The 13,240-nt window shown below is 46.6% G+C and overlaps 1 protein-coding gene across 1 annotated transcript in view; it reads right to left on the bottom strand.

Moving 5' to 3' along the window:
• Positions 1 to 1,973: 1,973 nt before the first annotated feature.
• The window catches only part of ENOSF1 (enolase superfamily member 1), a 63,257-nt gene continuing 51,990 nt past the window's right edge, over positions 1,974 to 13,240 (bottom strand). Inside the window, 2 exon segments of the mRNA XM_040354037.1 lie at positions 1,974 to 2,475; positions 5,510 to 5,591. Coding sequence (XP_040209971.1) covers positions 2,368 to 2,475; positions 5,510 to 5,591 — 190 coding nt within the window. The 3' untranslated portion in view covers positions 1,974 to 2,367.

Here is a 13,240-nt window from a genome sequence, read left to right as displayed (position 1 = left end):
TACAGCCCAGAAACAATCATGCACATTTTTTTTTCTACCTAAAATACACTAGTTTGAAAAAAAAATCTCTGACCTTTAACCCAAACTACCTAACCCTGGCACTGACCTAGATAAACCCTTGATCTAGGTATTTAATTTTATAATACTATTATTTTTATTTACTAACACTTTTTTTTTTCAACCAGTGGGTTGAAAGGGGGGGGGAGTTTAACCAGTTCCTGCCTGGCCTATAGCAATTTGACAGCCGAGCGGGACTTTCAACAAGCTGGGTGGATGTCAAATGACATCCTCTTGGAATGACCCCCATAGGTGGCTGCAGCAAGGCAATCGGGGATGAGGCATGTCCCTCGGACCCAGCCTATCCCCAGATCTGTGTAAAGAGCCAATGAAAAAAAAAAAGGCTCTTTACCACGTGACCGGCTGTGTCCATTTACAGCTGCCCACGGCGTGCAGAGAGCCGATCGGGGACAAGGCTTGTCAACCTGACACAACCCAACCCCGATTGTGATAAAGAGCCTCTTTACCACGTGACCGGCTGTGTCCAATCACTGAATAACAACAAACCGCGGTAACGAGATGTTACCGGGTTCTCCTCCATACACATCGTGTGTGAGAAAGGGATTGCGGTCACAGCTCATTACCAATAAAGAGGACCTGTCACCAGCCATCAAAGTGCCTGTCACAGTTCATCTGTGTACCCGAGTACATGTCACAGCCCATCTGACTACCCGAGTACCTGTCGCAGCCCATCAGAGTACCCGAGTACCTATCTGCAGCCCATCAGAGTACCTGTCACACACATGTGGTATCGCCATACTCCGGACGAATAGCAGAATATATTTTGGGCTGTAATTTTTGCTATATAAATGCTATGTGTTAGAAATATCTTATAAACTGACAACTTTGTGTAAAAAAAAAATTGGTTTTAATTTTCTTTCCACGTTTTCCGAAGACTTGTGGAAAAAAACAACCGTTCAAAAGACTCATAATGCCTTATAGAATATATGTTGGGGTGTTTGCTTTCCAAAATAGGGTAATTTTGTGGGTAATTCCATTGTCCTGGAGCGCCAGGGCCTTCAAAAGTGTAATAAATTGTTAGGAAATTAAGGTGTAATTTATGCTCCTAGAACCCCTGATGGTGCTCCCTGCGTGTTGGACCTCTCTATGTAGCCAGGCTGTGTAAAAGTCTCACACATGTGGTGTCGCCATACTCGGGAGGAGTAGCAGAATGTATTTTGGGGTGTAAATGAAAGTATGCTGTGTGTGTGAGAAATAACTTGTTATGACAATTTACAATTTTTGAATTGGGGGAAAAAATTCAACTTAAAAAAACTCACCATGCCTCTTTCTAAATACCTTGGAATGTCCACTTTTCAAAAAGGGGTAATTTGGGGGGTATTTGTACTGTCCTGACATTTCAGAGCCTCAAGAAATTAGATAGGCCATCAGTGCATTAGGTGTGATCAATTTACAATGATTTGCACCATAGCTTGTAGACTCTAGGGATGAGCTGAACACCCCTCGGGTACCCATGTTGAGGGAATATGGCCTGGTACGGTTCAGGAGGGGGGGGCACTCTATCGTCCCCCCCCTCTTTTCCTGTGGCCTGCCAGGTTACGTGCTCGGATAAGGGTCTGGTATGGACTTTTGGGGGGGGGAATGCCATTTTTTTTAAATTTGGCGCAAGGGTCTGGTAATGGAATTTAGGGGGACCCCCCATGCATTTTTATTTTTCAATGACTTTGATCTGTATTGCCAGGACCCGACAATTCATTATAGCCGCGAGTAGTTTTAAATGCCTTTTTTTTTTTTTTTCTTTAGAAATGTAATTTTGTGCAGAGACTGTTAAACACGGGAAACATGCGCTACTTTACAGGCATACTATAGACACCCCCAGGTATGAAATTTAAAGGAACATTTCACTTTTATTGTTTCACTTTAAGCATTATTAAAATCACTACTCCCGAAAAAACGTCAGTTTTAAAACTTTTTTTTTTTTTTTGCATCGATACATGTCCCCTGGTCTTTAAAAAATGTCGATGTTGACATCTGGTTAAACCAGAAGTGATGTCAGGTCATTGCTTCCTGATGAGCCGTGGGGGGGGGGGGCGACCCACTCCTGATGTTTGTAAAGCAATCCAGGCATCACGCGGGTATAACCATCTGAAGTCCAGCGACGTACGAGTGCGTCGCTGGTCAGTAAGTGGTTAAGTAGTTGGATTATAGCTGTTAATGTTGGATCATTTTTTTATATATAGGTTAGGATTTTCTGGTTATTGTGTATTATCTTGTTAATCTGATTGTACTGGTATTGAAAACCATTGTGTGTTGAGGTAAACCGAGATCAAACCATTAATACTGTAAGTGTTATATTTCAACCCTTTCTTCCATGATTAGCTTCTGCCAAATATCTCCACCTGGGAACTGGTACTGCGACACCGATTCTGGTTTCATTTCTGTGGAATAGCCAGGATCCTAAAAGAAATATGAGCAGATAAAATGTAATTACTTAAACAAAAAACTACCCGAGACATAACTAAAAAAATATTGCTTTTTTTGAATCGTCTAATTAGCTAATAAACAGAAAAATAATGAATACTTACCAGTAGTTCCTACGTAATAAGAGCTGTCATTTTGAACACACCTTTTTAAGAGAAACTGGCCAGAACATAAAGTGAGGAACATGGCTGGAATTAAATAATTACCAAGAAATATGTAGGGTTTCATTACTAATTTCTCTTTTTGAAGTTGTAGGTTGTCTGCACTTCATGTCGATCCAATGACATTGATACTTTGTAAGGCACCAACTCATAACAGTTATGCAGCAGTGGAATTAATACTCCACTGGCTCCATAATTGTTGAGGGTCAGTGATTAAAAAGTATTGAAGGCATAAACAGAGCTTAATCGTAGATAGCTGGCTGTCAATGGGAGAAATGTGTCAAAAGATTTAGGTAGGGTTGTATTTGAACCATCCAAATAAATAGAATTGGACTGCTGATGCTGAAACTGGTGTGTCATTTGCTCCTCTCTTTGGTTTAACAGACAGACAAGTAATTAGCATTTTCAAGAAAAACTCAATGAAAGCCCACACATTCCTTAAATATAGATTTCCTTTAAAAGTATAAGGGCCCTTTCACACGGGGCGGATCAGTAATGATCTGCCTCCGTGTGTCCGTCAGCTCAGCGGGGATCCTCCATAAAATTCCCGCTGAGCCGTCGGCTGACAGGGCGGTCCCCGCACACTGTGCAGGGACCGCCCTGTCTTTTCTCCGCTCTCCCCTATGGGGGGATCGGATGAACACGGACTGTGTGTCCGTGTTCATCCGATCTAATCCGCAGACGGAAGAAAAAAAAAAAGGATTTTCTTCCGTCCGCAAAATCGGATCTTTGCGGAGGCGGGTGATTACGGGTGTCAGCGGATGTTCATCCGCTGACACCCGCAATCACATAGGGACCAATGTATGTCCCGTTGTATGTATGTCCAAAAATGGATGGATGAAAATGCGGACATATGGTCCACACATGTCCATGTCCACACATGTCCACATGTCCACACATGTGAAAGGGGCCTAACTGTAGCCAAAACTTCTTTCATTTTGAAAAAAATGCAGGAGAGTTGTACAGCCAGGTTGTATTTATTGATCTCTATTTGGAAGTCTTTCCATAAGCTCCTGTCCTGGTGATCACTGTCACAGAAAGAAAGGGTTTTAAAAAACGTCATTTAACCACTTAAGCCCCGGACCATATTGCTGCCTAAAAACCCAAGGGGTTTTTACAGTTCGAGACTGCGTCGCTTTAACAGACAATTGCACGGTCGTGCGACGTGGCTCCCAAACAAAATTGGCGTCCTTTTCTCCCCACAAATAGAGCTTTCTTTTGGTGGTATTTGATCACCTCTGCGTTTTTTATTTTTTGCGCTATAAACAAAAATAGAGCGACAATTTTGAAAAAAATTCAATATTTTTTACTTTTTGCTGTAATAAATATCCCCCAAAAACATATATATATATTTTTTTTCCTCAGTTTAGGCCGATACGTATTCTTCTACCTATTTTTGGTAAAAAAAATCGCAATAATCGTTTATCGGTTGGTTTGCGCAAAATTTATAGCGTTTACAAAATAGGGGATAGTTTTTTTGCATTTTTATTTTTTTTATTTTTTTTTACTACTAATGGCGGCGATCAGCGATTTTTTTCGTGACTGCAACATTATGGCGGACACTTCGGACAATTTTGACACATTTTTGGGACCATTGTCATTTTCACAGGAAAAAATTCATTTAAATTGCATTCTTTATTGTGAAAATGACAGTTGCAGTTTGGGAGTTAACCACAGGGGGCGCTGTAGGAGTTAGGGTTCACTGTGTGTGTGTTTACTAGTGTAGGGGGGTGTGGCTGTAGGAATGACATCATCGATCGGATCTCCCCTATAAAGGGGAACACCCGATCGATGCGCCGCCACAGTGAAGCACGGGGGAAGCCGTGTTTACACACGGCTCTCCCCGTTCTTCAGCTCCGGGGAGCGATCGCGACGGAGCGGCTAAAAACAAATAGCCGCGCCGTCGTCCCGGATCGCTCCCCGAGCGGACCCGACCTCCGCATGTACCGGGGGGGGGGGGGGTCCCGATCGGACCCCCCACCCACGTCTAGCAGAGGACGTACAGGTACGTACATGTGCCTGTCCGTGCCATTCTGCTGACGTATATGTACATGAGGAGGTCGGGAAGTGGTTAAAATGATCGTGTGTGGGCTACACATATTTTTTCAGGTTCTGAAAAACGACAAAAAAAAAATTCGAACATGCTGCATTTTTTAACGTCGTTTTAAACAATGTAATTTTTCGGGTTGTAAAAAATGATCGTGTGTGGGCTAAAACGATGTAAAAAACCTGCAGCAGTTGTAAGCGCCATTCTTGCATGATAATTTGCCCATCAAATCAATGTGAGTGGTAAGCTTATGTGCACAGACCTATTGCTAACTGCATAAGACCCCTTTCACACTGAGAAATTTTTCAGGCGGTACAGCGCTAAAAATAGCGCTGCTATACCGCCTGAAAAACTCCTTCACTGCCTACTCAATGTGAAAGCCCGAGTGCTCTCACACTGAGGCGATGCACTGGCGGGAGAGAAAAAAATCTCAGCGGCATCTTTGGAGCGGTGAGAGGAGCGGCATGTATACCACTCCTTCCCATTGAAAACAATGGGAAACCGCGGCAATACGCCTCTATAGAGGTGCATTGCGGGCGGTATTAACCCTTTATCGGCCGCTAGCGGGGGTTAATACCGCATCGCTAGCGGCCGATCCCGGCGGTATAGCGCAGCTATTTTTAGCAGCGCTATACCGCCACCGCGGCTCCTGCTCCAATGTGAAAGGGGCCTTACAGTTAGTATTTTTAGCAAGGGCTTTTACACACCATTATGCTTTTTTCTTCTTTATTTTCTCAGTTATTTATTATTTGCCTGGAGCGGCAATTTAAGCCAGTTTTCAAAAATATAAAATATTAGTTACCTTTGGAGGCATATAAGAAGCATTCTGGATAGCCACTGGATACTTAAAGTGTTCATGGAGGTGATCCACATACTCACACATCCTGAAACCAAAAGACAACATACATAAAGAACATACTGTACACCTAGTTAATAAGCTCTGTAAATACAGATATCACTAGGGATGGGTAAATGGTTCGGTCCGAGCATAATTTCAGGCCGAATTTTGGTTGTTCGGCGAACAACGAACATTATGCGGTGTTCGCTGCAAATTCAAAAGCCTATGGGACTCTATCGTGAAGAACAAAAAGTGCTCATTTTAAAGGTTAATATGCAAGTTAATGTCATAAAAAGTGTTTGGGGACCCGGGTCCTTCCCCAGGGGACATGTATCAATGCAAAAAAAAAAGTTTTAAAAACTGACATTTTTCGGGAGCAGTGATTTTAGTAATGCTTAAAGTGAAAGAATATCACCAAAAGAAAGCTCTATTTGTGGGAACAAAATTATACAAATTTAGTTTGGGTACAGTGTAGCATGACCGCGCAATTGTCATTCAAAGTGCAACAGCGCTGAAAGCTGAAAATTGGTCTGGGCAGGATGGTGTATAAGTGCCCTGTATGGAAGTGGTTAAATATCGTGCCTGGGGGGTGTCTATAGTATGCCTGTAAAGTGGCACAGTTTTCCTGTGTTTAGAACAGTACCACAGCAAATTGACATTTATAAAAGAAAAAAAGTAATTTAAAACTGATCGTGGATGTAATGAATTGTCGGGTCTCGGCAATATTGATATTGATTTTTTTTATTTGGCACAGGTCTCCCCTTAATATCCATATCTAAATTGTGGGTGTGCTCTGATCACAAGTCATGGAGATCCTGGAGCTTACCACGTGATCAGCTGTCAGCCAATGACAGCTGATCATGTGATACAAACAAAAGATTGGTAACCAGCTTTTTTTTTCCCTCACGCTGACAACGTGAGGGAGAAAGAAAGCCGGTCGCTGGCTTCTGACAGAGGGACATCAGTCCCGAACAGGGAGAGGTACTGCTGCTAAACAGTGCCACCTACAGGTGCAAATCAATGCCCACCAATGTCACCTATCAATGCTACCCATCAGTGTCACCCACCAGTGCTGCCTCATTAGTGCCCATCAGTGCTGCCTCATCAGCGCACATCAATTAAGGATAAATATTACCTGTTTTCAAGATTTATAACAGACTATTTATTTTTCCAAATTTTTGGTCATTTTTATTTAAAAAACCCAGTGGTGATTAAATACCACCAAAATAAAGTTCTATTTATGTGAAATAAAAATTTCATTTGGGTACAGTGTAGCATGACAGCGCAATTGTCATTTAAAGCGTGACAGCGCTGAAAGCTGAAAATTGGCCTGGGCAGAAAGGGGGTTTAAGTGCCCAGTAAGCAAGTGATTAACAGTGATCCAGCTCGAGTCTGCAAGCAAGTGAAGTGCAGGAGACTGTGTGTGTGTATGTGTATATATATATATATATATATATATATATATATATATATATATATATATATATATATATATATATATAGCCAAGGTTTGCTACTTCTTATGATTAGGGATAGTTTCTTTATTGTTATAATGGGTTTGGCTCCCTCTAGTACATGCTGGACTCCTGTGTGAAGACTCAGAGCAAAGCATCATGGAACATGTAGTCCGGGATGAGGAAGTGACACTTATAGCAGGGTTAATCTGGATTAACCACTTGGGATCCGCCTGCCGTCAATTGACGGCTACAGTGCGGATCCCAATCTCCAAACTGCCGTCAATTGACGTCCGCCCCTTAGGGCGGTCCCCGCGCGCGCTCCAGGGAAAATCTGTGTTGGCCGTGTCCCTCGGACACAGCCAATTACAGATCGCCGCGAACGGCCAATCAGAGTGGCCGTTCGCGAGGCGATCTGTGCGGCCAATGAGAGAGGATCTCATATGTAAACATATGAGATCATCTCTCATTGCCGTTTTACACAGAGGCAGCGGTGCTGTCTCTGGAGAGGAGACCGATCTGTGTCTCTTGTACATAGAGACACAGATCGGTCACCCCCCCAGTCACCCCCCCTCCACCTACAGTTAGAACACTAAGCAGGGATACATTTAACCCCTTCCTCACCCCCTAGTGTTAACCCCTTCAATGCCAGTCACATTTATACTGTAATTAGTGCATATTTATAGCACTGATCGCAGTATAAATGTGAATGGCGCCAAAAATGTGTCCGATGTGTCCGCCATAACGTCGCAGTCCCATTAAAAATCGCAGATCGCCGCCATTTCTAGTAAAAAAAAATTATTAAAAAAAAATAATTCTGTCCCCTATTTTGTAAGCGCTATAACTTTTGCGCAAACCAGTCACTTATTGCGATTTTTTTTTTTTTTCTTACCAAAAATATGTAGAAGAATACGTATCGGCCTAAACTGAGAAAAAAAATAGTTTTTTTTTTAAATTGGGATATTTATTATAGCAAGAAGTAAAAAATATTGTATTTTTTTCAAAATTGTCTCACTTTTTTGTTTATAGCGCAAAAAATAAAAACCGCACAGGCGATCAAATACCACCAAAAGAAAGCTCTACTTGTGGGGAAAAAAGGACGTCAATTTTGTTTGGGAGCCACGTCGCACGACCACGCAATTGTTAGTTAAAGCGATGCAGTGCCGAAAGCTGAAATTTCACCTGGGCAGGAGGGGGTATATGTGCCCAGTAAGCAAGTGGTTAAAGGTAACAGAAACAGAGAACAGCCTGCTGGGAGAGGAAATAAAAAGGGCTGGTGCGTCCTGATTTGCTCTCTCTGGACGCCATTCTGACAATGCCAGCAGGAGGTCTGTGGGACAGGGAGTGCTGGGAATCTGTGGCTTACACCGCAGGGAGCCAGATAGCCAGCCACAGAGGGATCTCTGAGCAGGGCCGATCCTGGGCGGGTGCACGGGGTGCACTGCACCCAGGCGCCGCAGAGCGGGAGGCGCCAAAGAACCAGGGTATCCTGATGTCCCACGTGCTGCCTCGCGCCCGCGGCAGTGTGCATTTTCACCCCGCCCCCGTCACTAAGTATATTAGCCCGGCGCTCCTGCGGTCAGTGTGTGCCTAAAAGTTAATACAGCTATTCCCCGCCCCACGGCAATGTGCATATTGGCTGCCCGCTCGCCTGCTGCATATGATGATTCATTCCCTGCCCGCTGTTCCTTACAAGGAGGTAGGCTAGGTCTCCCCCATCTCCCGCCTGTGCCCGCCCACAACCCCTTCCTGCAGCCAATCTGTGTCTATGAAGGGGGTGTGGGCGGGAGATTTCGAATCAGCCAGCGATCTTGCCTGTCACGCCTGTTGTCGCTGCCTGTAGTGCTGCACAGACATGACAGATCACCCCCCCCGCCCGGCGCCACCGCCCGCTGTTTTACCCCCTTCCTAGGCACAGATTGGCTTCAGGAAGGGGTTGTGGGCGGGACATGGGGAGGAGGTGGGGGAGACTGTACGGAATAGCGGGCGGATCGAATGAATCATCATATGCAGCAGGCGAGCGGGGAGGCGAGCGGGTAGCCAATATGCACACAGTGACGGGGGCGGGGAAAATGCACACTACTCCCTGTGCCTGTATATTCCGTAGGAGGAGGTAGGCTAGGTCTGCCCCACCTCCTCCCCATGTTTTCAAACATGCCAGCTAGTGATCCTGCCATGTCGCTGCCTGAGTGCCTGTGCCTTTGAAGATGATGCAGATTGTGTGAGTGATCTCTTCCCTCTCACTTCTCTAAATGTGCCACAAGCCTTCCAACCTTCCATGTTCCACAGCTGTCCAGCCTTCCATGTTCCATAGTCTTCCAGCCTTCCATGCGCCATTGCCTCTCAGCCTTCCATATGCCGTAGCCTTCCATGTGCCGTAGCCTTCCAGCCTTCCATGTGCCATAGCCTTCCATGTGCCATAGTATTCCAGGCTTCCATGTGCCATAGTCTTCCATGTGCCAAAGCCTTCCATGTCCCATAGACTTCAGCCTTCCAAGTGCTATAGCCTTCCATGTGCCGTAGACTTCCATGTGCCATAGTCTTCCATGTGCCATAGCCTTCCGTGTCCCATAGACTTCCAGCCTTCCATGTGCCGTAGCCTTCCAGCCTTCCATGTGCCATAGCCTTCCATGTGCCATAGTATTCCAGGCTTCCATGTGCCATAGTCTTCCATGTGCCAAAGCCTTCCATGTCCCATAGACTTCAGCCTTCCAAGTGCTATAGCCTTCCATGTGCCGTAGACTTCCATGTGCCATAGTCTTCCATGTGCCATAGCCTTCTGTGTCCCATAGACTTCCAGCCTTCCATGTGCCATAGTCTTCCAGCCTTCCATGTGCCATAGCCTTCCATGTGCCATAGCCTTCCAAGTGCCATAGTCTTCCAGCCTTCCATGTGCCATAGTCTTCCAGCCTTCCATGTGCCATAGTCTTCCAGCCTTCCATGTGCCATAGCCTTCCAGCCTTCCCCTGCCCCATAGCCTTCCATGTGCCATAGCCTTCCATGTGCCATAATCTTCCAGCCTTCCATGTGCCATAGTCTTCCAGCCTTCCATGTGCCATAGCCTTCCATGTGCCATAGCCTTCCATGTGCCATAGCCTTCCAGCCTTCCATGTGCCATAGTCTTCCAGCCTTCCATGTGCCATAGTCTTCCAGCCTTCCATGTGCCATAGTCTTCCTGCCTTATGTGTACCATAGTGGTTCTTCCTTCCTGCCCTCCATGTGCCATAGTCTTCCAGCCTTCCATGTGTCATAGCCTTCCATGTGCCATATACTTCCAGCCTTCCATGTGCCATAAACTTCCAGCCTTCCATGTGCCATAGACTTCCAGCCTTCCATGTGCCATAGTCTTCCAGCCTTCCATGTGCCATAGACTTCCAGCCTTCCATGTGCCATAGACTTCCAGCCTTCCATGTGCCATAGACTTCCAGCCTTCCATGTGCCATAGCCTTCCAAGTGCCATAGTCTTCCAGCCTTCCATGTGCCATAGTCTTCCAGCCTTCCCCTGTCCCATAGCCTTCCATGTGCCATAGCCTTCCATGTGCCATAGTCTTCCAGCCTTCCATGTGCCATAGTCTTCCAGCCTTTCCCTGTCCCATAGCCTTCCATGTGCCATAGCCTTCCATATGCCATAGCCTTCCATGTGCCATAGCCTTCCAGCCTTCCATGTGCCATAGACTTCCAGCCTTCCAAGTGCCATAGCCTTCCATGTGCCATAGTCTTCCAGCCTTCCATGTGCCATAGTCTTCCAGCCTTCCCCTGTGCCATAGCCTTCCATGTGCCATAGCCTTCCATGTGCCATAGTCTTCCAGCCTTCCATGTGCCATAGTCTTCCAGCCTTTCCCTGTCCCATAGCCTTCCATGTGCCATAGCCTTCCATATGCCATAGTCTTCCAGCCTTCCATATGCCATAGCCTTCCAGCCTTCCATGTGCCATAGCCTTCCAGCCTTCCATGTGCCATAGCCTTCCATGTGGCATAGCCTTCCAAGTGCCTTAGCCTCCATGTGCCATAGTCTTCCAGCCTTCCCCTGTCCCATAGCCTTCCATGTGCCATAGTCTTCCAGCCTTCCATGTGCCATAGTCTTCCAGCCTTCCATGTGCCATAGCCTTCCATGTGCCATAGTCTTCCAGCCTTCCATGTGCCATAGTCTTCCTGCCTTCCATGTGCCATAGTCTTCCTGCCTTCCATGTGCCATAGTCTTCCTGCCTTCCATGTGCCATAGTCTTCCTGCCTTCCATGTGCCATAGTGACCCCTCCTTCCTTTCTTCCATGTACCATAGTGATTCTTCCCTCTCTCTCTCCCTAAGGGGTCATACTGCAGTACTTATTCTTTGGCTCCATCCCGGGTTCCTCAGATCCTTTATAATCCTCTATTTCAAGCTCTTTGTCTATTCTCAGTGTATACAAAACCAGATGTATTGGAAGTATTTTCTATGATTGTGTTGAGGTTTATATGTGTCCCTGAGACTCCCAGCTTGTGGCACAGCAATCAAAGTGCATGTAGTGGGATATTTAGGCTGCATTTGGTGGGCACTGATGAGGCTACATAAATCTCTTGTATAATTTTTGCAGTCTCTGACCATTTCTTGTATCATGTTTGCAGTCCCTGACCATCTCCTGTCATATGTCTGCAGCCTCTGACCACCTTTTGTCATGTCTGTAGTCTTTGACCATCTCCTGTATTATGTTTGGGGACTGTTTCTAACAGAGGCCCTCTCTGTGTGCATTAGAGAGACCCCTCCCTCCAGGTCCCATTAGTGTACTCCTTGCTCTTTCTGTATTTTGTTTATTGTTAAAAGATCATGGGAGGATCCCAGGGTAACGAAGACTCCTTAGGGGAGCATCTCTGTGTTTAAGTCGTTGCCATAGAAACACGTGTAAAGGGGAGGAGTTAGTAAAGATAACCACGCCCATGTGGGGGCGCCAGAAATATTTCTGCACCCAGGCGCCTGTGACCCTAGGATCGGCCCTGTCTCTGAGCACAGCATCGCTATTCCAGTACAGCTGAATTCCGGACCATCCGGAGGTACCTGCAATCCAATCTACAGGGAGCTGCAGCGTGGCGCCCCCATTTCTACAGAATAAAGATACAGAGAATTACGTCTGGAACCCTCTCTTTATCTGATCCATTCATCTGACGTTTGTAGCGGTGAGCGGGCATAGCCCTTGTGATAGATAACAACAGTACTGCTGAGTAATACTTATACAGACTGGCTGGTGTTACTTGTAGTTCCACAGGTGTGAATCTACTTCTACACAGGCCACACACAGCGGGCACTTGGGGTCAATACAGGGGAGGGCTGGCAGGGGGGGCAGGGTGGAAATCTTCCCCCGGGCTGGTGACACTATGCACACTCACCGGCCGCCACTACCAAATGCTGTTTTTGGAGAGCAGGAATATGCCTGCTGGAGCTCTGTTAACACAGGTCACGGCCGCTGCTCACCTTCCACTGTGCAGCCGTGCCTGTGTCAGCTCCGAGGTAGATGGCTGCAGAGCTGAGCTATGTCTCGTCTCACACATAGCTCAGCCTCAGAGCACACCAGCGCTGACATCCCCTTCTCTCTCTGCACAGACACAAGGAGAGATAGAGCTCATCTGCTCCTCCTCCTTCTGAGTCTGCCCTGTCCACACTCCCCGGGCATGTGTGGGCACTGGACAGGAAGTCTGAACCCAAAAAAGCATCAGACAGCCTGTCTGCGCCTCAGCCTCCATCCTGGTAAGCTCATCCTCTCTAGTCTCTCCTGCCTCCCAGTGTATAAAAAAGGGTGCCCTGTGGACTTTGTTAAAGGGGAGGGGGGGCAGGCTTTGGTGAGCAGAGACCCTCTTTACACAATAGTCCACAGCATGCACCCTTAAATCAAGTTTCGCAGAACACCCCTTACATCAGATCTGATGTATATGGGGTCTGTGCAGACTCTGATGTAAGGGGGCCTCTGTGCGGACTCTGATGTAAGGGGGGACTCTGTGCGGACTCTGATGTAAGGGGGGACTCTGATGTAAGGGGGGACTCTGATGTAAGGGGGGCCTCTGTGCGGACTCTGATGTAAGGGGGCCTCTGTGCGGACTCTGATGTAAGGGGGGCCTCTGATGTAAGGGGGGCCTCTGTGCAGACTCTGATGTAAGGGGGGCCTCTGTGCGGACTCTGATGTAAGGGGGGCCTCTGTGCGGACTCTGATGTAAGGGGGGCCTCTAAAGTAAGGGGTGCCTCTGTGCGGACTCTGATGTAAGGGGGGCCTCTGTG

This window comes from Rana temporaria, chromosome 5 (genome assembly GCF_905171775.1).
Source record: "Rana temporaria chromosome 5, aRanTem1.1, whole genome shotgun sequence".
Classification (NCBI taxonomy): Eukaryota; Metazoa; Chordata; class Amphibia; order Anura; family Ranidae; genus Rana; species Rana temporaria.
This window is presented reverse-complemented; position numbering and strand designations above follow the sequence as displayed.